At 39.1% G+C, this 25,900-nt stretch overlaps 1 protein-coding gene across 3 annotated transcripts in view; it reads right to left on the bottom strand.

The window, feature by feature from the left end:
• The window catches only part of fli1 (Fli-1 proto-oncogene, ETS transcription factor), a 73,634-nt gene that overhangs the window by 37,386 nt on the left and 10,348 nt on the right, over positions 1-25,900 (bottom strand). For 2 of the 3 annotated variants that reach the window (XM_088346141.1, XM_088346143.1), the window contains exons 2-4: positions 13,643-13,854; positions 10,105-10,259; positions 6,654-6,857 (exon numbers count right to left, since the gene is read on the bottom strand). In XM_088346141.1, coding sequence (XP_088202267.1) covers positions 6,654-6,857; positions 10,105-10,259; positions 13,643-13,854 — 571 coding nt within the window. The remainder of the gene's footprint in view (positions 1-6,653; positions 6,858-10,104; positions 10,260-13,642; positions 13,855-25,900) is intronic. The other variant, XM_088346142.1, reaches the window with a different exon arrangement.

Below are 25,900 nucleotides of genomic sequence, written 5' to 3'. Positions count from 1 at the left end.
CTGATTATCCAACTGTCCAATATCAGCATTTCTACATGGCAGGAGCCATCTGCATCTCCACTTATTTAGAAGCGATATAAATTCTTGTTGCGCTGAGTATCTGAAGTCCAACGTCAAAGTGAGCAGCTGTATACTAACTCTGGCTGCTAGCGGCAGAAGGCTAACAGTCCGGGGCTCGCATCCAGGCCCTGAACACTAATAGAAGGAACTAATGCTCGAGAAGCTCAATAAAAATGTTGCGAGGGTAGAAAGAGAGAGAGAGTAACATTTTCCCTACTCAGCCTTTAAGGCCAGATGTTTATGGTCTGTATAAACTATTGAGGGTTAGAGAATGTCCCCCACTCAGCAACAGTGCGGTGCAGAAGCCCAGACTTATCGTTCGCCTTTTTTTTCTTCCACTTTCTTCCTCGTTTTCGACTTGACTCACTGTGAAATCAATCCGGATACAAGAAGAAACAGTGACAGTGGAGAAACAGAACCGTTGCAGTTTTTTTTTTAATGTTTCTCACTCATGACTAGTTTGTGCTCTCCAGCACTCGTTGTCTGTTTCGGCAATGCAATAACGTCTCTAGCAGTGTTGTTCTCAACCTGTGTAGTGGCATGCTAGAATATAAGAATAAACATACCTTAAATTCCAGACTACAGAGAACACCTGATTAAAAGCTTGCTGAAATTTAAGAAGGAAACTCAATTTTGTCTCTATACAAGCATCACTGGAGTTTAAATCACAGGCTTAATCAGCCATAAAAATGGACTACCGTAAAATCCGGACTGTATGCCGCTACTTTTTTCCCAAACTTTCAACCCTGTTGCTTATTCAGTGATGCGGCCAATTTATGTCATTTTTCTAACGGCCGCCAGCGGCGCTCGAGTACAAAAGGTAAGATTTAGACTGCAACTTCTTAGCTTGTGCACAAATTAAGTTCACGTAGACATGTCCTCATCATGCATATTGCAAAAAGAAAGGCACATGACGCAACTTTCAAGCTGAACGCAATCGAGCAGTCCGATATGGAAGGAAACAGAGCTACCGCACGTAAACTTTACTTTGCGAGCGTGATGCTAGTGTGTTTTTGAATAGGGGAGCGTGGGACAACGTCTATATGACAAAGTCTCTTTCCCATACTGAAGGAAGACGACTTTGAAGACATCAGTTATAGGGAGGAAGATGTGGACGGTTTACCGTGCTTACTACAAGTACGGTATGTTTTTTAACAGACTACTGTGTTGCGAGCGTGTTGCTAGTAGCGTTTTGCTACCCTTCACAGGCACGGTTTGTGATGAAAGTTATGATATTATTATTATTAAAGCTTTGAAAACTCTCTCGGTGTACTGTCTTTCTTTGTAAATATGTGTAACCATGTATAATATGTATTTGCAACTGTATATTTTTGTAATATATTTATTTTAGAAACTTATTCTGATATGTTTTGTACGAGCAAATGAGAAAGAAGGGGCGGGGCAAACGCGGGCTGACGGGAAGTGGAGTAAAGGTGAGACGTGTTTGTGGACGCGGCCGACAATAGTGGATATATATTTTTCCCACCCTTACCTTTGGAAATATACATTTTTTTTCCTTGGATTACATTCAACGGGCACCCGGACTTTGTAGGTCTGCCTTAAATCTTAAGTACCGGTATCATTTTCCGTTTATTATGCCGGCTGTGTTTTTTGGACTGTATCGGGTATGGGTTAATTTCATGTTTGTATTGCGTTTTTTCAATGTGGGCGCATGCGGCTAATATATAGGTGCGTCTTGTATATGTACAAAATCGGTTTTCCTCCCGAAATGTGGTGGGTGCGGCTTATAATCAGGTGCGCTCTATAGTCCGGAATTTACGGTAATTCAGATTAATTTCTTACATTTTAACCCCTAGCGCCAATTGCGTTTGGAATCTGACGTTGATGCATTTGGCCTCAAAACGCCATTGCTGTTTTCAGGGGTGTCGTTTTCAGTTTTGTCCAACTGTTTTTGAATCACGTGACCATTCACCGGAAGAGAACGCAAATGAGGGCTGTGTTGCAAAAAATGTTACGAGACAACAGCGCCAGGGCAACCATACCGTGGAGAATAGTGCCAGATTGCAACACAGAAATGTCTTTTAGTGCTGTTGTGATTAGTGGTTTCCGCGGTAATGGATCACATTTAATGCGCCTGTTACCATTCCTACAGAATTAAAATATTCTTTGGCAAACTGCTATTGACACAATTATATGGAAACAGAAGTGTAGCTTTGTTGATAACTGCTGTTCAATTCAGATGTTAAATTGAGGACTTGATCTGTAGGTGAAAAAGTTTAAATACAACGTCAACATTCAATTTCGTCCTGTTTTAATTATGTTATGTATTATATGAAAAAATAGTCTTATGTTGGCAAAAACATGGATTCATTTCTATCGAAGGACGATAAATGTGTTCAGACGTCATTGCGCTGTTTTGTATTTAGAGCGATTGTGTTGTGGAAAAGAGCAGCTAGCAGCTTTCCTCAGTGGTACCACAGAAAGAAAAAAGAAATCAGCCGCATTGTCTTAACCTGCAGTGTTTAAAATGTAACAATAAACTAGTGGTTTGTAGTCCGGAATTTACAGTACTTGAAATTAACTAAATTAGTTAATTTATCGGCTACCTGTCTTGTCAGACCACACTGGTCATTGTCTGTTGCTTTTTCACCATTCATACGTTGAGAAAAGCAGTTGAGTTGGCAGGGGCATCTAATTCGGATGCTTCCTGGATGCCTCCCGGTAAGGTGAGGCATGTTCTGCACGCAAGAGAGCCTGAGAACAACGGAGGACACGTTGAAGAGACATTGTCTCTCAGCTAGCCTGAGAACAGCTCGGGAAATTGATTGAAGTGGATGGTGACAGGAAGGCCTGGGGTTTCATTGCTAAGGTCCAACCCCGGCAACCTGAACCTGGATTAGTTGTTGGTAATAGGATCCATGAATGGAAAAGTTATATACAATACAATAATAGATAAAAAATAGAATGATACAAATAGGAAAAAATAGAAAATACATGCGTCTTTAGTATTATCTTCAACTATTTCTAACCTGGCCTTTATCCCTGCGTGTTCGGGTCTCTGCACATGTGGTATAAAAACGACCTACATGGGTGCGATAAAGCAAACAGTCCACAGTCGCTCCCCGGCCGACTAATTTGAACAAATTCTCCAATTGCAACCCAAATTGAAAGCACATTGAGTTGCGGACAGCAATCATTTATAAAACTCTGCCTTAAGTGGCCAAGAATCAAGCCAAAAATATTGCACTGACAACTACCCTTGTTACTGCATACAGCTGCTTGGCCAGACACATGTTCCCATTGTGCTGGCAGAGGCACGGGCGAGGCTACCTGAACCATGTATCAGGATGCTACGTGGGGAAGGGTATCCATCACCCAAAGTACAGTTGGATCTTAACGACTTTGTGAAATGTTAATCAGAGGTTCAATAAACAGACTTACGCATGATTCACACAGATGTCTAAGAGATGATTGCAATGCCCATTTCGAAGATTTACTGTCGGGGATAATGAATGAATGAGTAGTCCATTAGATATCATGTGACCAGCCCGATTACAAGGGCTTGGCTCCATCTGCTTTTTTGAGCACTTGAGATGCTTGGCCCACTCGTAAGAGCAGCCAGGAGTCTATTATCTGGACGGCTTTCCTTTCGACTATGATGATGCAAAGAGCGAATGGGTTTCATTACCAAATTTCAGTCCCTGCATGGTCTGCCTCAACCCTCCATCATCCCACTCCGTCTCTCTCAGACTAACCATCTTGCCCGTAGGCTTCCAGTGTCAATAATACGTTGTGCGATTCCCAGACAGCTGCTCCAAAGCGGGTCAGCCCATGCCCGGGAAGGGGAGCGTTCATTGCTTTTGTTTGTCGGGAAACCATCCAAAGCAATTTCAACCGGCAAGCGGCGAGGATTCCACAGCACACAAGGTCTAAATCAAAAGAGGGGGGTAGGGCGGGGCAAAAACCGGCAAAGTCACGGTATAGCACGTAAGCTGTTGCTAAGTCATGAAGCTGGCGGCCATAATGAAAAGTGCCGTGCCTAGTGGCGGTCAGACAAATCCAGCCGCTGCAGCACAATGCGGCTGTTATACTCATAAAGACCTTCCCTCTCTGCCCTGACAGTGTGCACGCGGAAAAACTGTTGACATCCACAAACTACAGTTCCCATTACATCACCTTGAAGTCCAACGACACTTTAAAGGTACTGTGGACATCAATCACTCCACCCATTGCGTTTTTTTTTTTGTATTCTGCGGAACTGATTTTTGTTATATCTTAGAATGCTGAGTATTCAATAAAAGTTCCAACAGGTCTCTTCAATAATCACCAAGACCAAACCGATATGCTTAAAATTCTTAGCCCCGCCAGATGTTGCATTTTCTATTTCAAAGGCATTTGCATACGGCCCCAGCAAATCTCTTCGGGTTCCCAGCTGAAACATATGAAACGGGATTCCATCGAGAGCCTCTTCCAAGGTAATAAGCTCGAATTTGGTTGCGTGAATGCACTGGTCTAGCCTGCTTCCTGAGGCAATGCACCTGGACTTCTTACTAAAGTCCATGTGGTGTATAGCACAAAGAGCATCGCAAGATATGCAGTCGATGGATATCTTGTAAGGAGCAGGACTGCCGATGTGTGTTTTCTGTCTCAAAACTACAGCCGTCGATATGTAGACATGATGGGGAAAACAAAACTTTAGACTAAATAATAACCTATCATATATACTGGACAGCTTTTAGTATGCCTACAGCAGGGGTGTCAAACATACATTCCTGAGCCACATCACGTTAAAAAAATGACCTGCACTTTTAAATATGTCCATTGGATGTCACCAAAACTAAGCACCACTCCTATAGCAAACCATCCACTGTAGCTGTATTTGCTGGCTACTATTTATCAATCAGAGAAAAATTGGGAAAACACCCATCCCAATGTTATTTTAGAAGTCATGGACACGCTGTTTGAGGCAATACTATTGCACTTAATTGTGGCTGTCTCTCTTCACCGCAACATTTGTCACTAAACTATGCTTTTTATGACCAGATATTGGAAATTATCAATAAGCAAAAAGTACAAAGATGAACAATAGCACCTTTCTATCACTGATATTACATCTAACAGCAAATTCCCCCGTTTCAGGTCAACGTTTTCACTAAAACATAAATATTAATATTCTATATTCGTCCTTTTCCCGTTTTAATGTGTTTCCCTGATATGAATAAACTGTAGTGTAAATGAATTTAATTATTGTTTTGCTTTTATTTTATAACTGCACATTTGAATATTAAATAGATAAATAAATAGTACACAAGATTAAATCTTAGTGAAGGATGAAATATTTAAGTAAAAAACGTTATAATAGTATTAATCTTACACCCCTGAATCATAGTCATAATTCAATTGTAAGCTTCCGAAAGATCCACAGTCCTACCGGTGTTCTGAAATTCTCACCCATCGCGACGTCCTACTAATGTCATGATTGCTGATTCGGGGGCACCTGCGAATGCCCCATTGGCGCCAACAGCCCCATGTGCTGATTGGTTCATGGACCCTTTTTAAACCCCCGGCTTCTATGAGGAAGCCGTCAAACCGTCCTGCGAACCCACGCTTTTGCTAGGCAAGCACCGCACCCTCCGACAATCTCCTGCTCTGTTTTCTCCTGCCTGTTACCCGTTGCCGACCTGTTTCTGGACCTGTTTCTGCCCTGCTCTTCCGTCCCAGCCATCAATCTGTTTTGCCCTGTTTCCTGCCTGATACTTGTTGCCAACCTTTTTTCTGGACTCGATTACCGCCCTTGCTCCCCTGTCCCGGCTACCGACCAGCTTACCTGTCACCCACGACTATCCTCGCTCGACGCGGAAGTGCCACTTGCACGTTCCTGCCGTCAGCCACCCGTGTCCGACGATCATCGGATCGTGGAAGCAAGCACTGCTCTTTATTTCAATAAAACTGAGTTTAACGAACTCTATTGGGGTCATGTCTCCGTTTCTGGCTTGTGACAACTAATGCCTAGTGCGCATGCACACAAAAGCAACAGAGATTTCCCGGGAAGTTTTCGTCCTACCTATCATATGTGCCTTAAAAGCAAGAAAACATTGAGTTAAAAGTGACGAGTACTTAGGATTTACATCTATATTTAGTCTTCTTTGACTCATTCCCTGTTTCAAAATACTGTTTTGTGGTTTCAGCAGATAAGGCAGATATGGCTGTCGGATCAGCCTACACTAAGACGTCTCGACAGGGTAGGTAGTTTCGGCAGAACACGTCATGAGAGTGTTTTTCTTTGCTACCATGTGGCTAAAATAAGTTTTACACCTCAGGTTGACAGGAAATTGTTGGACTAAGATCCGAATAGCTCCAATGAATATAAACATACCCGCTAAATCTTTAACTTTGTCTACACTTTCACTTATTACATATATTGCAATTCATAGAATGTCACCTAACTCTCTTCCAGATTCGCTGGAAAGTACCTCCATCCCCCCAAAGATTTTCCACAACCGATTTGTAAAGATGCCTTACAACGCAACCTGGGAAAGAACCGTTCTTCTACCGACTCTAGCCAAATAAATCATGAGATCGTCAAATGCGTGTTCGCAATCACTTGACCGATTTTTGGAAAGCACACTTACTTTCCCTGAGGTAATTGAGATGAGAGAGAAGAACTTCGGCGTTGTACATGGTGGTGAGCCGAAGGAAGTCATCCTTGCTCATTTTGCACAACTCTTTGCCGTCCGTGTTTTGAAACAAAGACGTGTCGATCTCCAGCAGGCCGTACTCCTTGATGGCCCACTCTAGCCATTGCCGCACGTGGTCCTGGGACCACAACGAAGGATCTGCGGGGGAAGGAACACATTTTGCCGTTTATTGCCTTAGCATACGACTTGAACTTGCTTCTGGAACCGGGTGTGAGGGAGTCGAGCGTTTAGAATCTCGTGGCATGAAGGAATAGGAAAAAATGAGCGGGTTGAAAACCGGATGATTTATCAGCGACGGACGCGGCTCAGTTATTAGATATAAATAATTCTTTGTCCTCCTTAAACCGCAGGAGAATTCATCAGAGCGGGATAATGTTTCAGGTGAATCGACTTTCACGGGGGAGTCTTCATTTTTTAAATCCTTTTCTGTCATTGTTCAACTTTTCTTACATATTCTTACATCTGGAGAGACTTACTGAGCAAACCATAGTGTCTGGTGGATATACTGCTTAGACAATCTGGAACCCAGACTGATGGCTGCCAAGGTGCAGTCTTGTACTGTGAGATCCAAAACCATTATCAGCTATTATTTCAAATCCACCTGAGACATTTGACCAATATATTTGTTTCTGAAATGTATTTTGCCATTGATTGTATTTGAAGAAAATTTAACCCAGAGATGCTTTTTTCCTCTAAGCGCCACATGCATTAAAATAAGTCGACAAGCATACAAGTGCCACCCAGTTATACCAAAATGTTTATTTCTGTTTTGTTTTGGTTTTTAAGCAAAATACCAATATTAAACATTGTAAATAATTCACATTTTAAAAAAAGCTTTACAGTTTATAAAACACAATTCTTTACAGGGACACAGTAATAAAATAAAGGAAAATATTTTGACGGATTAGTATTTTTTTTTAAATGCATATTTACCTTTTTCACATTTTTTACAATGTATTTATAACACTTTTTTTGATGATTTTGAGGATTTTTTTTTATTTGACAAGAAACATTTTTTTTCAAAAATCTAAAATTATAATAATTTTTAACATGAGATACATTTTCTGTCAATGTGGCACGAAGTATGCAGATTTACATCGGCTGTAGAGAATAGAATGGAATAAAATATAATAGAACGCATTGAATGTCATTACAAAAAGTGTCAATGAAATTCAAAGCTGCCGCGTATAGTGCACAAATACCCAAAGAGTTTAAAGAGTACCACCGAATTTTAAAGTAGTGCAATTAACAATCTGTCCCAAATGTAAAGGAAGCGAATGTGTGATATATAAAAGACAGAACACAATATAAGAACCCTGCAGGCAGCAACTGAGATCAATGATAAATATTGTTTATTTAACGGTCATTAGTTATTTACGGTGCCAATTTAAATACAGTAAATTCCGTACTATAAGCCGCTACTTTTTTCCCAAACTTTCAACCCTGCGGCTTATTCAGTGATGCGGCCAATTTATGTAATTTTTCTAACTGCCGCCAGCGGCGCTCGAGTACAAAAGGTAAGATTTAGATCGGTGGAATATATGCGCCGAGGAAGACTGCAACTTTTTGGCTTGTGAATAAATTAAATTAGCGCAAACATACCCTCATCATGCAAAATGAAAGGCACATGACGCAGAACATGAGGAAGATGAGGACGGTTTACCGTGATTTTTACAAGTTCGGTACGTTTTTTTTTAACAGACGCGTTTACTGTGTTGCGAGCGTGTTGCTAGTAGCGTGTTTCTACCTGTCACAGGCACAGTTTGGGATGAAAGTTATATTATTATTATTAAAACTTTGAAAACTCTCTCGGTGTACTGTCTTTCTTTGTAAATATGTGTAACCATGTATAATATGTATTTGCAACTTTATATTTTTGTAATGTATCTATTTTAGAAACTTATTCTGATATGTTTTCAACGGGCGAATCAAAAAGAAGGGTCGAAAACAACGGGGGCCGACGGGAAGTGGAGTAAAGGTGAGACATGTTTGTGGACGCAGCGGACAATAGTGGATATATATTTTTCCCACCCCTACCTTTGGAAATATACATTTTTTTTTTTCTTGGATTACTTTCAACGGTACCCGGACTCTGCAGGTCTGCATCAAACTTTCAATACCGGTATCATTTTCCGTTAATTTTGCCGGATGTGGTTTTTGGACTGTGTACTTTATATTCAGTTACAATCGCGGGACTTAAAGTCGGGTTTGGGTTTATTTTGTGATTGTGTTACATGTTTTAATGTGGGCGCAAGCGGCTTATATACAGGTGCGGCTTGTGTAAGTATAAAAGCGGTTATCCTCTTAAAATGTGGTGGGTGCGGCTTATAATCAGGTGCGCTCAATAGTCCGGAATTTATAGTAGGTGCAGAAAAAGGAAGAAGAGAAACACCAAACATGATTTTCAGAGACGCTTCAAATTTTGTTGATCATGTCTCTGAGATAACATGACTGTGTTCAAGATTGTGATATCCGTTATTAACCATATTTTCGTGAGCTCAAAGCGTTATTCAAAGTTTTCTGCTGATTTGTACGTGAGAGGTAATGCAGGTTAAAACACAGCATGGTGATGCAAAAGACACCATGGAAATGTACTCTCATGATTTTAACTGCCGATCATCAGTATTGGAGATGGACATGCTTAGATGGGCGTAGTTTATTAGAGATTATGATGCATGGTGTTAACCATGTCGTTGAAAAAAACCATGATGTTCTGCATAATTTACGTACTTGTTCTTCAAAATACTAGCAACGTCCACATTTCACACTTGAAAGTTCTTATGATGTCCTTTACTATGTCTGCCTCATAACAACACATTAACACAGGGCACACCACACTATAGGGTGTGATCTGTTCCCTGCAAGAAAATCTTGTACTTTTATAGTTGCCTTATAACCAAGTTAATATAAGGCAAGCATAAAACTATAACATTTTCTTACAGGGTACAGGGTACACCCCACAGTCTGGTATATTTGGCTTTCTTTTTAACCGTTTTGCAGTGCACGGTTTTGGAGACCATTGATACGACCCTATCCGATCTTTGCGGCTCAAAATAAGTGACATTTCTTCGACATTGCAGTGCTGAAACTGCACTTGTATCTTCACGAATTCTTCCATTTCACATTTTTAACGATTAGCTCGGTGAAACCGTAGCTGTTGTAGAAATATAGCCCTGGCAGACCGAGAGACGTTTCTACTTGCACACACTTGGAAAGACTCTCGTGGGAAAGATGATGACCTGGCGCACGCCTAAAAGAAAATAGGGCCGTTTTGGCAAAGCTATGTGAAAACACGGAGACTGAAGAAAAAAAAAAATATTGCTTCTGTGTGTGTGTAAAAGATACGGTACACAACTTCATACGTTAGTGTGTTTTGATGACTTACCGGCTGGCACGATGACTCTCCGTTCATTGGTGGTCATGTTTGGGGGAGGGCCGGTTTTCTCATCCATGTAGTTTCCATAGTTCATCTGAGACGGCTCGTTACCCCCCACCAGTTTATTACATTTACCTACGCTGCAGTCCACTGGAGACTCCCTGCTAAGCACAAACATATAAATAGAGAAAAACATATTGACGTTGTCGAAGATAAAGATGGTTCCTTAAAACAAGGCTGTTCTCAAAGTCATTTGATCAGTTTTGAATAGTTAAATATGTGAATATTTAATGCATATATGAAATATAAGGATTTATTATGAGAAAAACTCAGATTAAATCAATTAAATCCCACATTTTCCGTTCAACAGACTTCTGTTGTGCTTTTCTTGGGGAAAATCCAGTGGCTAGTAAATGAGCAACATAAATCCCCCCCAAAAACGTTTAAACTTAATTTTTGCAATGTTAGTTAGGTACCTCCAAAAATGTATGAGTGTTGTTCCTGTCCTTTGTATTGGGGAAGTAAATTGTAGATTAAAACGAAACCAACTGGTTAAATAAGTTATTTTCAGTGATGAAGATGAGCATGGAGTATGAGGTTTCTTTTCCTGTTTAATTAACATAAAATCACTTATTAGTTGAAATATAATTCATCCATCCATCCATTATCTCCACCGCTTATCCTCAGTAGGGCCGCAGGGGTAATGGAGCCCATCCCAGCTATCTTCGGGCAGTGGGCAGGGGACACCCTGTACTGGTTGCCAGCCATTGGCAGGGCATATAAATATTATATTATTTAATATTATTACAAATGATAATTTATCTAGGCTAATGACATATAATGAGAGGCTGTCAAAATAATTATCAGCAGAAAGAATGAGCAGAAAAAAAATCATTTGATTAATACTTCTATTCTTTGTCTACGATTCATTTCCCCCCATTTTTTTTTCAATGGGACTTTTTGCAATTTGAAAGTGCAGAATATAGAAAATAAAATGTATAAAAAAGAAATAATGAAAAATATTACATTAGAATAGAATAGGATGGAATATGCCTTTATTATCATTGTTACAAAATGGGTTGAACATATTGTGACAACGAAATTGGACGCGGCACTCCAGGTTCACATTTTACATGAGAAATAAAAAAACTAACAAAAAAGGATAATTTTCACAATATTTACACAAGAAATGTAATTAATTTATCTATATATTTACATTAATATTAAATGAGGAAAATAATCTTCCAAAAGGAGAAGAATATGTTACTTTGAAAGATTATTATTTCTCATATTGCGTTCAATTATTTTTAAACACATTTTTTAAGGGACACTGTGTAATATCTGATTGCGATGTCACTGTATTGTGTAGTGTAACCAAAAACGAGTGTTTTTTACATGAATGGATAGTTATTATTTTTCTATAATTTTTGTTTTTATTTTTGACACTCCTTTTTCTCATCAATTATTTGTGTTCTTGCAATATAGACCATTGAATCAGTCCGTAACAGTTAACATAGCATTGAATTGTCCACCATGTTCTGGACAGGACTATGTTAGGATGATTGTAATTTTTCTTTTTCGTTCCGACGCAACTTTTTCTCATCAATGGCAGACGCTCGCATTCTTACGAATATTCGACTAACGTAAAACGGTAGACACGAACATTTTTTTCGGTATGTCGAAAAATATCCGGATATCGGTGTAAGATAGATTATGTATTGTATGCACCTTTTCAGAGTACAGGACATTACTGTGTTGCTTCTTTCCACCACTACCGGCGTGTGGTCACCCAGCATCCACCCAAAAGAAAGAAAATCCGCTTCCTCTTCCCAGTTTGTGTGTAAACATTCTATACTGTCTACGTCTATACTATCTCCAGCGCGATAAGAACTTTGACATTTTATTGTTTAATATCTCGTGCATCCATTCAATATGGTTGGTGTAAAGTGTAAAGAAGAGGCGAGCCGTTTCTTTTGAAATCGAAGTGGATTAAGAAAGCTTGATGCGGTTGAGAAAACAACCGGAACATTTTTTTTTTCTTGAAGCGCATCTTCCAAAAGTAATTTAAACTCAACTTTATTGATCATATTGTTTTATTAAATGTTTATTTTTTAGTACAAAACAATACAGGTTACTTATACAAGCATTAAACATACTTATATAAACCTTCAACATACAAAAGATAGCACTAAATCAACTTACGAACAAATTCACCTTACGAACGATCGTCCAGAGACGATCACGTTCGGAAGTAGGGCAGCGTCTGTATTTGTGTTCTTGTACAGTGGAACCTCGGTTTTCGAATGCCTCTCAGTTTGAACAAATTGGAGTCCGACCAAAGAAATTCTTGCTTCGCTGTTCGGTCAAAAAATCGGAGTTCGAACGCCGGTAATGCGTGAGTGCGTACGCTAGGGTGCGATGCTGAGCGGCGTACGGGTGGTTTAGCCCCTTATTATGCCTCCGAAGAAAGTCAGTGCAAGCAGCAAAGTTGCTACAGGTGAAAAAAGAAAAGTAGTGCATACAACTATTGCATTTAAGAAAGAAATAATAGCCTAATATGAAGGAGGTGTGCGAGCGCCTTCTGCTGACCACCACAAAGGTAAGAAATCCTATTCATAATTATTATTTTTATCCTTTTTTTTTATTTCTACACGTTCATGCTAACGTGAACGTACGATTAGCCTGGGTTAGCTTTAAGTTTACGTTAAACATTCAGGGTGTTGGAACAGAGCCCAACATTGAGGGTGTTGGAACGGAGCCCCCTTTCCAATGAACCACTCACCACTTGTTGTGGAGACCCGGGTGCTAAATGACTTGTAAACGACCTGATTTTTTTATTTTCACACGTTCATGTTAGCGTAATCTTTCGTACGGAAGATTACAATAACGCGAACGTACGATTAGCCTGGCTTAGCTTTATGTTTACGTGAAACATTCAAGGGTTTTGGAACGGATTAAAACAATTTACATTGTTTTTAATGGAAAAAATTATTTCGGTGATCGAACAAATCGGTTTTCGAACAGGATTCTGGAACGGATTATGGTCGAGAACCGAGGTTCCACTGTATTAAATACCATTGAATCAGTCTGCAACAGTTAACATAGCATTGTCCACCATGCACAGGACTATGATTTTTCTTTCCACAACCCGATTTGTACAGGTGGCCAAAACTGACTTATCATAACACCTTAAAGGGGCACTGTGAAATATTTGACCACCAAATACTTCTGGATTATTTTGATCAATGTTTTTAACGAATAGTTTTGTTTACCACTAGCATGTGCTAAATAGTTTACAATGTCCATTTAAGTTTTCCACAGAGCAAAGTGATCCAGCTGATACATTACGATTTCGTCAAGTTATTATGTATTCTTTATTAGATGCTTCAGTTAACAATGCACACTGAAATTATGTGTATAATATAATGTAAAGAAAACAATCAAATATTGTATCCCTATTGGATGCCTGGTGGGAACATGAATTAGCTTCAGCAGGACTGAATAATTGAATGGAATTGAATTGAAATGGCCCAGCGGAGCTTCTTACCGAGATCCGTTCATATGCTCATATTCCCGCTTGACGTTGACCCGCACGGGTTGGTTGATCCACTCCTGCTGTGGAGGTAATGGGTTGATTTTGTGAGTCTGGCCGTAGTCCTGAGCGCCAGATGCCGTCATGTCTGTCTTGGGGAGAGGGGCGGCCGCGGCGTATGGAGGCTCAAATAAGGACTGGTCTTCACTCACCACTGATAGCGCCTCCTGGATGCAAAAGCAACAGTCATGTAGATGAAGCCCTAACTCAACATGTTTTTTTAAAAAAGCTGCACCATGAAAACCATGATACAGTGTTTTTTGTCACAGTTGCTATTGCGCCCAATTGGTCCCCGCCGTGTGGCGCCTTGTTTTGTCAAAGTTGCCACGGCGCCCAATTGCCCCACCCATGGACACCAGCTGAAACGCATTGACAGATTGCTCCCTGACTACTCAAACGCTGTCTTGTGAGTCGCCTAGTGTCGGAGCGTCAGTGTTTTTGTGCTTGTTTCGCCAAGCCCTGTGAGTCCCCATTTTTGCCTGTGTTTTTGCTCTTGTTTTGCCAAGCCCTGTGAATCTCCGTTTTTGCCCGTGTTTTGCTCCTGTTTTGTTCTCGCCCCGATCTGTTTGATTTTGACCATTTCCTCATTCCGAGCAATCTACTTCCGCAACCAACAATCCCCAGATCGAGTGTGCGGTAATTTCTCTTCTCCCCAATGAACTGTGAGTAACGTTACGCGAGTGGGTTCTGCCCCCTGTTTTCTGTCCTGGTGATGACACGTTTGTTAAAAAAGTTTTTATCAAACAAAATTCTACCTCGCTATATGAAGTAAAATCCAGTTCAGTAACCGTACCGGAGGCTACCACAAGAGACCGCTAGAGCTCGTACAGTGCTCGTGACTGCCTACCGCCGGCATCAGCTCGTCCAGGTTGCAAATACAAACTACTAGAGGTAAAAACATTAAAAAATGCTGACATTTTGTGTATGTGTACGTTTACTTAAGGTTGCATCGATTTTTATTTAATTTTACAGTAAGTACTTACGTATCATCAACAGTCTCTCGATCTCATACCAAGTACCGCTTATTATTGATAGCAAATCCTCCTTATTAAGTGATAATAAACCCTACGAACACAACACAGCATCCACTCACAGCAAGATGGATGGATTAAATCTGAAATGTGCATTACGAAATCCTTCTTTTCTCAGAATAGGAATTGTTATACGGCGTACACAATGTGGAAAACTACAATAAAATACAATGAAAACGCATGAGTTTACAGGTATGTAATCTGCTTTTGTCCCTTTTGTTTGTTAATTCCTCAGGGCCATCACCACCCTAAAGAAGCGCGCAAAACTGTGAAAAATGTATATCCTGTCAGTTCTATTGGAAAATGGATATTGTGTAGAAAAATGGGAATTCACATAATATATCTCGTCTTATTTGGGATTATTTTCATTGCACTGCTATGACCTTTTAAATTTGTTTGTGTATTTATCCTGACATTTATTTAAATCTAATTCTATTCTTTAAGTCTTTATTACGTGTTCATCCTGGGGTTCTATGTCGAATAGCACTGCAAAAATATTCACTAAGTTGTTATCAATGACAATGAAGACTATCCTATCCTATCCTATTGTATCCTATCCTATCCTATTGCATCCTATCTTATCCTATCCTATCCTATCTTATCCTATCATAGCCTATACCATCCTATCCTATCTTTTTCTTTCCGATCCTATCCTATTCTATCCTATCCTATCCTATCCTATCCTATCCTATCATAGCCTATACAATCCTATCCTATCTTTTGCTTTCCTATGAAATACTATCCTATCCTATCCTATCCTATGTTATCCTATCCTATCCTATCCTATCCTATCCTATCCTGTCATAGCCTATACCATCCTATCCTATCTTTTTCTTTCCGGTCCTATCCTATTCTATCCTATCCTATCCTCTCCTATCCTATCATATCATAGCCTATACAATCCTATCCTATCTTTTGCTTTCCTATGAAATACTATCCTATCCTATCCTATCCTATTTTATCCTATCCTATCCTATCCTATTCTATTCAAGAGTTGGGCCGATAATTCTGGTTGTAATTTTTTTACTGTCCCCTAGTAGAACTTGTGTTGAAAAGCAATGAATACATAAATACATAACACATCAAAACCCAATACCTGGCCAAATATAAATTCAATTTGTCACATTTTTCAATAAATGCATGCAAAACAATTCAGCTACAATTTATTGAATATGATTTTATTCATTTCAATTGAGCAGTACAACGATTCAATTCAGTATGGTATGGTTAGGTTTGCGAGACCCCATAGTATGTTTTATTTTGTTTTGTTATGTTTTATTTTACAAATTTGCCAGGACCCTCAAATACAGGGGTCACCGTTTTTTTTTTTTACGATGAGAGCTACTTTTTGTTAAAGATTGGCGTAAAGGGCTACCATTTTGATATAGTTTCCAAAATGACTTCTTATGTTATTACCGTGTTGTTGGTCTGTTATTACCTGGCTTTACATATTAGAAGTTAAGTCAACCACAATAACTTCATATCAATTAACAATGAAATTTACAAGAAAATCAAAATGGCCCATTACTGATGAGCTATTTTCAGAACATGTCTGCGGGCTACTCTGTTGTTCTTAGGGGTTACTTGGAGACCCCCTGCTCTAAGTAGCTTGAAATACAGTTAATTCAAAGATTATTTCGATATATGGAGTGGAAACATCCATTAACTTACTGTTCAGATGCTGTTCATAGACTAGTTAACCAGAAGGTCAAAATAGAAGCAGCCCATTAGTACTGCTTGATTTATTCCATTGTATTTGATTTTTAGCGATCAGATATACGATAAAATGTATCCCAGGCTCCAACAAATGCAATAGACATGACCCTCTCTCATGTTTAGTGCCGCTTGCTCCATGTAAGTCCACACATCTTAACTCCAAAGAGTTCTAACACAGTCATTTCATGGAAATATTTCACGACGTGGATTTCATAAAGATCCATTTGAACAGCTATGACAGACTTGTGAATTTGTTATGTTTTGTGGGTGGACCCTAAACGCGGGGAAGCAGGCGCGCTCAAAAAGGATTGTTTAATGAGAAAACCCAGGAACAAAGTAACAAATTACAGAAACAAACTCGTGCTCTCAAAAAAAAGTGTCCCGAAACGGGACAGAAACCTGCCGTGATGAAGACCCGACAACTTATATTGTCGGGTGCAGTCAATATAATGAGCTGGACAAATTAGGCACATGTGGGCTCGCTCTAGCCACTCCCCCCAAGTTGGCGACCACTTAGTGTGCCAGATCCTGACATAATTTGCAAAATTGATCCACTATTATAGTCATATTTTTGCCAGTGATGTTTTTGGGGAATTTCATTTTAAATCAGTTCATTGAAAATGATTAATTTTTGAATATTTAGTTTTGTGCGATAACAGGATAAGTATTCAATTGACTAAAATCAAGTACTGATACTAGGAGTGCATTTGGTACTAAAAGTTCCAAAAGATGATTTCAATTATTGGGGCGGCAATAGAGCGCTCGTCTTGGGATCGAGAGGTCGCAGGTTCGATTCCCGGCTCCTCCGTGTTACATGTCGAAGTGTCCTTGGGTAAGACACTGAACCCCTAATGCCCCGAATAAGCAGGTTTTGTGCCTTACATGGCTGCATGGCCGCTATTGGTAAATGTCAAGCACATTGTAAAGCGCTTTGGGAAGTCTTCATTGACTTGAAAAGCGCTATATAAATGCAGATCATTTCATTTCATTTCAAAATATATATTGGAATCGTGAAAATAATACCTAAAAATGACACAAGTATTCACATTTAAGATTTATTTCATTTCATTTCATTTCATGAGGCACGCCAGGCTGCTACTTCAGCTAGCTCCATATAGCATAGGCAAAAGTGACCTTCCATGCGCTTCATCATGATAAAACAAATTAATATAATATGTTGTGAGGTGGGCAGCACGGCGGCGCAGTGGTTAGCGCTTGTGCGGCACAGTTCATGTCATGGGAACCTCCTGCGTGGGTTCAAATCCAGCTCCAGACTTCCTGTGCGGAGTTTGTATGTTCTCCCCGTGCTTGCGTGGGTTTCCTCCGGGCACTCCGGTTTCCTCCCACATTCCAAAAACATTCATTTCAGGTGTGAATGAGCAAGTGAGTTGTCTGCCCCCGTGTGCTCTGTGATTGGCTGGCAACCAGTTCAGGGTGTCCCCTGCCCACTACCCGGAGATGGCTGGGATGGGCTCCAGCCCCCCCGTGACCCTAATGAGGATAAGCGGTACGGCTAATGAGATGAAATGAGATGTTGTGAGGTACGCCATTCTTCAAAGAAACGCATTCTTAAAACCAAATAGATTTTTCACTTCCAAATATTTTTTCGTCACACCTATTTCTAGTAACTCTCCTTTCCCACAATGCTTCTCATTCCCATGTCCCACCAGTAAAATTGCAAACGTTGACTCATCAAGCAATATAATTGTTAACCGTGTCGCTGGAATTAAAATGACTTTGAACTGTAGATTTAAGGATTGTGTTTCATATTTAAGGACGAGTATCCAAGACATTTGGGAGAGTCTCATTTATTAAATTGAGAATCCACAGACACCCCCTGGTTACAGACATCTGTTTTAATTGCTTGATTCAGACGGAAAGTTAGCAGAACCTTCAAGCCCCCCATGATTTTACATTGTCTGTCTTCAATATTTTGGCATCTAATAAACTAGTTCTTAAGTAAAAAGGCCAGACTGAAAGGCAGAATGTGTATGCTTAAATCATTCAGTAACTACTAAAAAGCTCAATAATCTGTTTAAAATATTTACTGCAGGAAAAAAAACCTTCTTGTAAAGGTATAATGATTAAAATAAGTAAAATATTGAAGCTTATAATGTTGGCAAATTTTAAATAAACGTATTATTTTTATATTTTTTGTATTATATTTGTTTTATTTTGTATAATTCAAAAATAATGTTCTAATCTATTTCAATTATTTGAAAAAAATAATTGTGAATTTATTGGGTGATTTTTTTGTGTAAAATACAAAAAATAAACTGCATTCGATGTTGCTAATTTAAAATATTCATCATAATATCACAGATTTGTTTCATGTTTTTATATTTATATTTCAACATGATAGTTTTTTGTATCATTTTGATTTAATGTTTAATTATTTTAAATACATTTCAAACATTTTTATTTGTTTAATTTTTAAGTCAATACAAAAAAAACCTGCATACAATTTTGTGAAAATGGATATCAGTGTCATTGTAATGATTTCAAATTTTCATTCTTATATGTTTTCATATTACATTTTTTATTTTATAAAATTTGTATTAAATGTTTTAATTAATTCAAATAGAGTTTTCAAACATTTTTATTGGTGTAATTTTTAACTTGTTTTTGTAAAATTCACAAAAAAAATTGAAAAATACATAAAACATGGCATATATTATTATTATCATAATAGTATTAGTATTTATAATAATAATAATAATAATAATAATAATAATAATAATAATAATAATAATAATAATAATAATAATAATAATTAAAAAAAAAAAATAATAATAACAACAACAACAACAACAAGTAGCAATATAAAATTTAAGTATAATGTTAGAAGATAATGGCCAGTGGAAAAACTATGTTTTGCTTAAAAATATGGTTACCTTGGGGCGGCACTGTGGAGGACTTGTTAGCACATTTGCCACACAGTTCAGAAGTCCCAGGTTCAATTCCAGCTATTGGCCTCCCTGTGTGGAGTTTGCCAGTTCGGGTTTTCTCCAATTTCCTCCCACATTCCAAAAACATGCAAGGCAGGTTGATTGGTGACTCCAACTGGTCCCTAGGTATAAACGTGTAAGTGGGCGGTTGTATTTCAACCCTAGTGAGGATAAACGGTTTGGAAAATGAATCGACAGATGGTTACTTTGATCGATATTTGATGTGTATAGCCAGGGCATAGGTTTGGTCTTGGCATTGTTGGGGACACAATCATAATGTAAAATCCTCGCCGAGACAACTGCCACAAGATAAATCTGTATATGCTTGCATAAAAACCTACATTGCATATAACAAACTGCTCCAAAATGGCCACATACTAGAAGACAAGTTGTAGAAGCAGTAAACCCTTTTTTATATTTCTTGGCTTGAGCAATCTTAAGAGCTTAGCCGACACACTCCATTTCAATTTTGTCTCTGGGCTTTAAACCATTCAAAGATCTCCATTTCTGGCAACTCTGCATGTTTTGATCCGCAATTTTTCCTGATGTATCCTTTTTTTGATGAACGTGATTGAATTATTTCTGCACTGCTAGGTGAAGTCAAGTCGAGTCATGTTTATTTGTATAGCCCTTAATCACAAAGAGTCTCAAAGGGCTGCACGGACCACAGATGATTGCAAAACACAGACTATTATGACACCATCCCCTGATCTAAAACCTACATGACGGCAAGGAAAAACTCAAAAACCTCAACATGAGGTAATCCCCCATCCAGGATAATCAGGCTGCAATGGATGTTGAATTAATAAATAACACGCATATATTGTCAACATAAAATATAATTTATTCATATGCTATAGAATATAAGAGTGTTTTAAGCCTAGAGTTAAACAGTTCCACTGAGGTTGCAGATCGAAACTTAGTCCACAGCACCGGGACCAGAATGGAGAACGCTCTCAAACCTGCTGATTTCTTTTTGGCTCTTGGGATCACTAGTAGACGGGCATTTTCAGAGCGAAGGCTCCGGACCGGAACATAGGGGAAAAATACATCTGAAAGATATGAGGGAGCAACTATTGATCTTTTTGGGAGGGGTGGAGATCACTTAATAATGGTGGGGACAAACTAATGATTTCTCATTATTGGTAGGGACACAAGCCCTTTGTTCGTGTAAAAGAGTGCCCTGTTGTTTATAGCCATCAATGCCTTTAAAATAGTTGATATACCATAGTGACAATAAATTGACATTTACTCAAGTACTCCAAATTTGGACGGTGTCGTACACCTTTTCTATGGACATTTTTAAGCACTTTGTAAATAATTTCAAACCGAATTTTTCAGTGTATCCACTACCATTAAAAGAATAAATCTGCTGTGAATCATGTATTTTGCAGATCCACAAATATATCTTCAATTTACATATGCAATTTTAACCTTGCGTGTTCATTGATCAAGAGATGTGATTTGTAGATCATGAGTAGATCGCAGGGCAGCACGGCGGTGCAGTGGTTAGCGCGTGTGCGCACAGTCCTGAGGTCGTGGGTTCAAATCCAGCTACCAACCTTCCTGTGCGGAGTTTGCATGTTCTCCCCGTGCCAGTCCAAATTGTCCCTAGGTGTGAATGAGCTCATAATAAATGTCCATAAAATGATTTGTAATCCTTGCACTAATACACATTTCATAGTTCCCCGTTAATGTGTAGCCTGCACCTGTCCTCTTGCACGCAAACCGTAAGGGGCGATGACGCTTCATAAGACAATACCATACAAACTAATGTCAGCTGCTGTTAATCACCAGGGAGGAAGAAATCCAACGGCAATGTGTTGGTGTTATTTTTGTCATGATTGCTGATTCAGGGCACCTGCGACTGCCCAATTGGTCAGACCGTTTGCGAACCTATTCTCCCAGCCAGGCAAACCTTCGACATTTTTCTGCCCTGTTTTCTCCTGCCTGATACCTGTTGCCGACCTATTTTCCGGACTCGTTATCGCCCTTGTTCTCCCGTCCTGGTTATCAACCAGTATTCCTGCTGCCTACGATTATCCTCGCTCGACACGGAAGTGCCACTACCGCGTTCCTGCCACCTGCTACTCGGGTCCGTCGATCATTGGATCGTGGAAGCAAGCACTGCTCTCTTTATCAATAAAATTGAGTAAACAAACGCTACTGGATCCTATCTCAGTTTCTGGCTTGTGACAATTTTTAAGCAGATTTGTTGAGAAAGATAGCAACAATTCCAAGCGTTTACAAGCACATTACCACAAATTCAAACACTTTTCAATCCTTGAAAACACAATGTTTAAGTTCAAAATGTTCAAGGAATTTAAGCACCCTTACAGATCTTGCTTGGGATTTTTGGTATGGTTAACACTAGGCTAATTTCGGAACCATTTGGAATGTTTAAAAGTATACACACAAACAAACTATAGCAAGGAAGTTGGTGTGCTTGTTAGGCTGGCTAGCAGATGTGCACCTCCAAACCCTTCCTGTCAACACATGAGAATTGCATCAATCTTCTCGACACTCTTCGGGCCAAGAGTCTCTGAAATGGGAGTCTGTTGTTGCGAGATGACAACGATATCATTCGGTACATCGGGACCAACTTTTTAATTACACAGAAACTTCTGATGTGGAATATTCATTCTCTGGGGGAGCTTATTCTAAACGCTAATTACACGCAGTTATGTGTCATATCACAGTCTGGCATCCTAAGTACTTTGACTAAACAACCCCTGTAGCTACTGTTGCTTCCTGTTGATGTTAGATGACTTCAATCATGCTCGCAGTGCAAACAAATGCCCATTTGCTTACATGTGTTCAGTTTTCTGATTGGTAAAAATTCGGTTGTGTATTGTTTGTCTTCTGTCTGAAGACTTAATAGAAGCCGGGACGAGTCAAGTTGAAGGGAGTCACTACTTACTCAGAAATAGGAGCAATGGAAGTTTAGTAAAGGAAACAAAAGCCATTACTGACCAGTGTTGGGACCAGTGTTCTCTCTAAGCTGCTCACGTGCGCAATTGCAATTGTGCACTGCTCGCATATTCTCAGCACACAAGAAAATCTAGCCAGCGCACAAAAATGAGGGCTCAAAATTACTAATTAAGAAGCGACTTAAGTCAGAGTTACAGTGCATGAAGGTAAAAATACACGGGTTCCCCCGACGTTGTGTCCTAAATGCAGTATTTTGAAGTCGAGTCGAAGTAGAACGAAGTCGAGTAAAGTTAGTAGAGTTTGTCGAGAACCGGCTTCTTCGGCTCGGCTCACTAAAAGGAACCGGCACTTTCGGGTCCTAAACGGCTCTTCAGGTTGTTTTTGCTTCTTTAATCCCAACATGACCAAATATTATGTAAAAGTATGCAAAAAATGACTTAAAGGAAGGGGGAATTGAACAAAAAATTAAAAAATACCTAAAAAGTAGTGAAAAGCTGAGAAAAAAATAAACAAAAGGAAGAAGAAAAAAGAAGGAAAAATTTAGAAAAAAAGCCAGAAAAAAAGAAAAGAAAGAAATGTAGGAAAAAAGTAAATAGAGAACAAAAAGAAAAAAGTAACAAAAAATAAACACAATGAGATTTTTTTTTAAAGGAATTAAAAAAAAAGTAGAAAAAACACACGGAAAAAAGAAGAAAAAGTTTGCGTTGCATTACAGTAATTTGTAACTAGATTATTACTTTTAGAGTAACACACTTGTTTGGATGTCAGTCATCTGGGAGGGAACTGAATTACTTTTTCAAGTTTTTTTAAGTAACAGTCATTTCTTAGCAATATTAAAGTAACCCTATTCAACCCTGTTTATCAGTGTGTTTTAAGTCAGATGCCAAACTTTGGACAAGACAACATATCGCACACTAATGTATAAACTGTTTCCTTTTTTACTGTATCATGACTGTTTGTTACCCTAGTCCTACGTTTTTGCTTGCATGAAATTTCAACATTCCAAACATTAGCTAAAAATGCTCTGTGACAATCATTTTATGAAAGCTGTTGTCCTCCCAGTCATTCCAAATAATCCCCAAGTCCGGAAAGGAATGTGTCCGAATATCAGAAATTGTCATCGTCTGCTTTTGACTGGGGATTGAATCACATCTGGATCTGATAGGATCCGATAGCACGATTTAGACGGAGACGTGTCTAATCCTCAAGGAACTGAATTTTTTTATCATTCTAAAATGCCACATGTGTTTTGGGAACGAAAGACACAAGTCATATGTAAGTAAAAAACAATACATAATCAATTTCTAGTTGTATTTATCTTTGGGCAGCGGGCAGGGGACCTCTTGAACTGGTTGCCAGACAGTCTCAGGGCACAATGAGACATACAACCGTACACTACACTCGCTCATTCACATCTAGGGACAATTTGGACCGGCCAAATAACCTGACACGCATGTCTTTGGAATGTTTGAGAAAACCAGAGTGCCTGAAAGAAACCCACAACAGTGCGGGGAGAGCATGCAAACCCTGCACAAGAAGGCTGGTATACACTGTATTTGAACCCATGACCTCAGAACTGTGCCGCAGATGCGCTAACCACTCAACCGCCATGCCGCCAGTTGTATTTAGCTTATGCTAATTTAATGCTAAATTATTCTTAAACTTGGTTCACTAAAGCTCTCTGTTATAATCCTTAATTCAGTTCTCAAACTTTGAAAGATTATATGGCAAAATCTATAAATAGTAGAACGTTGAACCTCCCCACCAGAATGAGATTTTCCAGGGATTTAATCAGTCAATCCATCATATAGTCTAAACCCTGGCAGTATTACTCGCTATCTCAGCAGCGCACAGCAGCGAGTATGCTACCGATAACGTACAGAGACACGAAAAGAAAGATAAGTCGGCGTTTTACTTTAGTGACTGTTGCAAGTTACATCCCGAGTGACATATCAGCCTGTCAAGGGGAAACCATGATTGACAAGTGGTGTGTGCCCATCAAGATGGTCGAGAAGTATGTTTAAAAATAGGAGCTGGGCCCCTCTCTGCTAAGAAGAAAAATGAAGTGTTTTCTTGTCCATTAAAAAAAAAAAAACACAAATAATTGTGTCAGGTTTTAGATAAATGCAGCCATTGCAACTGAAATACCATTTACTATCATCTATTTATTATTTCGTACTTTTTTTACAATGTTCTTTAACTTGTTCTTTGACTTATTTTTGTTTTTAATACATTGAGTAGCTAACCCTCACATTCAGACAATACACATCCCTTTTAACTTGAGCCAATTGTTACCCTTTTTAATGATTGTAATCGAGCGATAATAAACCTGACAAACACAGCTCGGCACCTATTTACTTTTAACAAGACAGACAATGTAATTTGTGTAAACAATACACGCAAAAATAAATGCTTGATTGGGGATAACATTTGCTAACGTACCGCAACGACATTGACATTGTTGTCTGCTAACAGTGACAGAGACAATCTGGATTACATCCGAAATTAGCATAATGAGATCAGTTTAACAAAAAATGTTTTTTTTTCATACAAAAATTATCATAAGGCGAACACAATTTGAAATGATCAGAAAATGTATAAAATACAGGTAGAACGTTTGGGTTTGAAAGGTTGCATAATTGTATTTTTCAGGACCAGAACGGAAACAGGACCCACTCGCGTAACGTTTCTCAAGTTTCATTAGAAGAAAGGGACGGGATTGCTGGACGCGGGAAGCAGGTCGCTCTGAACGCGGAAGTGGGACTTCCGTGGCGAGCGATGGCAGTGTCGGGACCGGACAAAACGGGTCAGTAGCTGGGATAGAAAAGCAAAAACGTGGTCAGGATCGGAAACAAGTCGAAAGCCAGGAGACGAGAGTAGACGTGGTCGAGATCAAAAACAGATCGTTATTTGGGACAGGAGAACAGACTTGGTTGAGATCAAAAGAGATCGTAGCGGGAAACAAACAGGAGCAAAAAATGGGAGAGGCGAAAAAGGGCTTGCTGTGTAGAAACAGATTCGCAGAAGGACCGACAAAAGGGGACTGACAGGACAGAGTTTAAATACTGACAGGGAGCCAATCAGTCAACAAGCTGCAGCTGGTGCCACACGGGCGGGGTCAATTGGGCGCCATGGCAAGCGTGACAGTATTGAATACATTTCCAGATTTTCCGACTTTTTAGCGATCTATTTGTCCATAATTAAATCACTCAAAGTACCAAGTCAATAGATGCAATTGCCCATAACCATGGCAATAACAGAGTATTGCTATTCGCTCAGGCCTCAGCTAATGCTAAATAGTAAGTTCCTTCTACGTATGGATAATAGTATTATTCACAGGAAAAATAATAGGTACCAGTTTAAGGAGATTGTGAAAACTGCATCAATGATGGTAATCATTCATTGAAGAGAGATAAAATATATGTGTTTGTGTTTTAAAGTTGGTGTTTTTTTATTTATTTTTAATATCCGTGACTATCTAAGAATTGATGGCTCATAATTAAAAAAATAAAAATAAACAAAACAAGGGAATAAATGCTCGTCCCTGAAAACCAAATTCGGCTCTATGTCAGATTTTAAATACAGTA

Source organism: Urocampus carinirostris, chromosome 10, assembly GCF_059441175.1.
Source record: "Urocampus carinirostris isolate Australia breed hairy pipefish chromosome 10, RoL_Ucar_1.0, whole genome shotgun sequence".
NCBI classification, from domain to species: Eukaryota; Metazoa; Chordata; class Actinopteri; order Syngnathiformes; family Syngnathidae; genus Urocampus; species Urocampus carinirostris.
The sequence above is the reverse complement of the archived record's forward strand: the minus strand, read 5'-3'. Positions and strand labels throughout refer to the sequence as shown.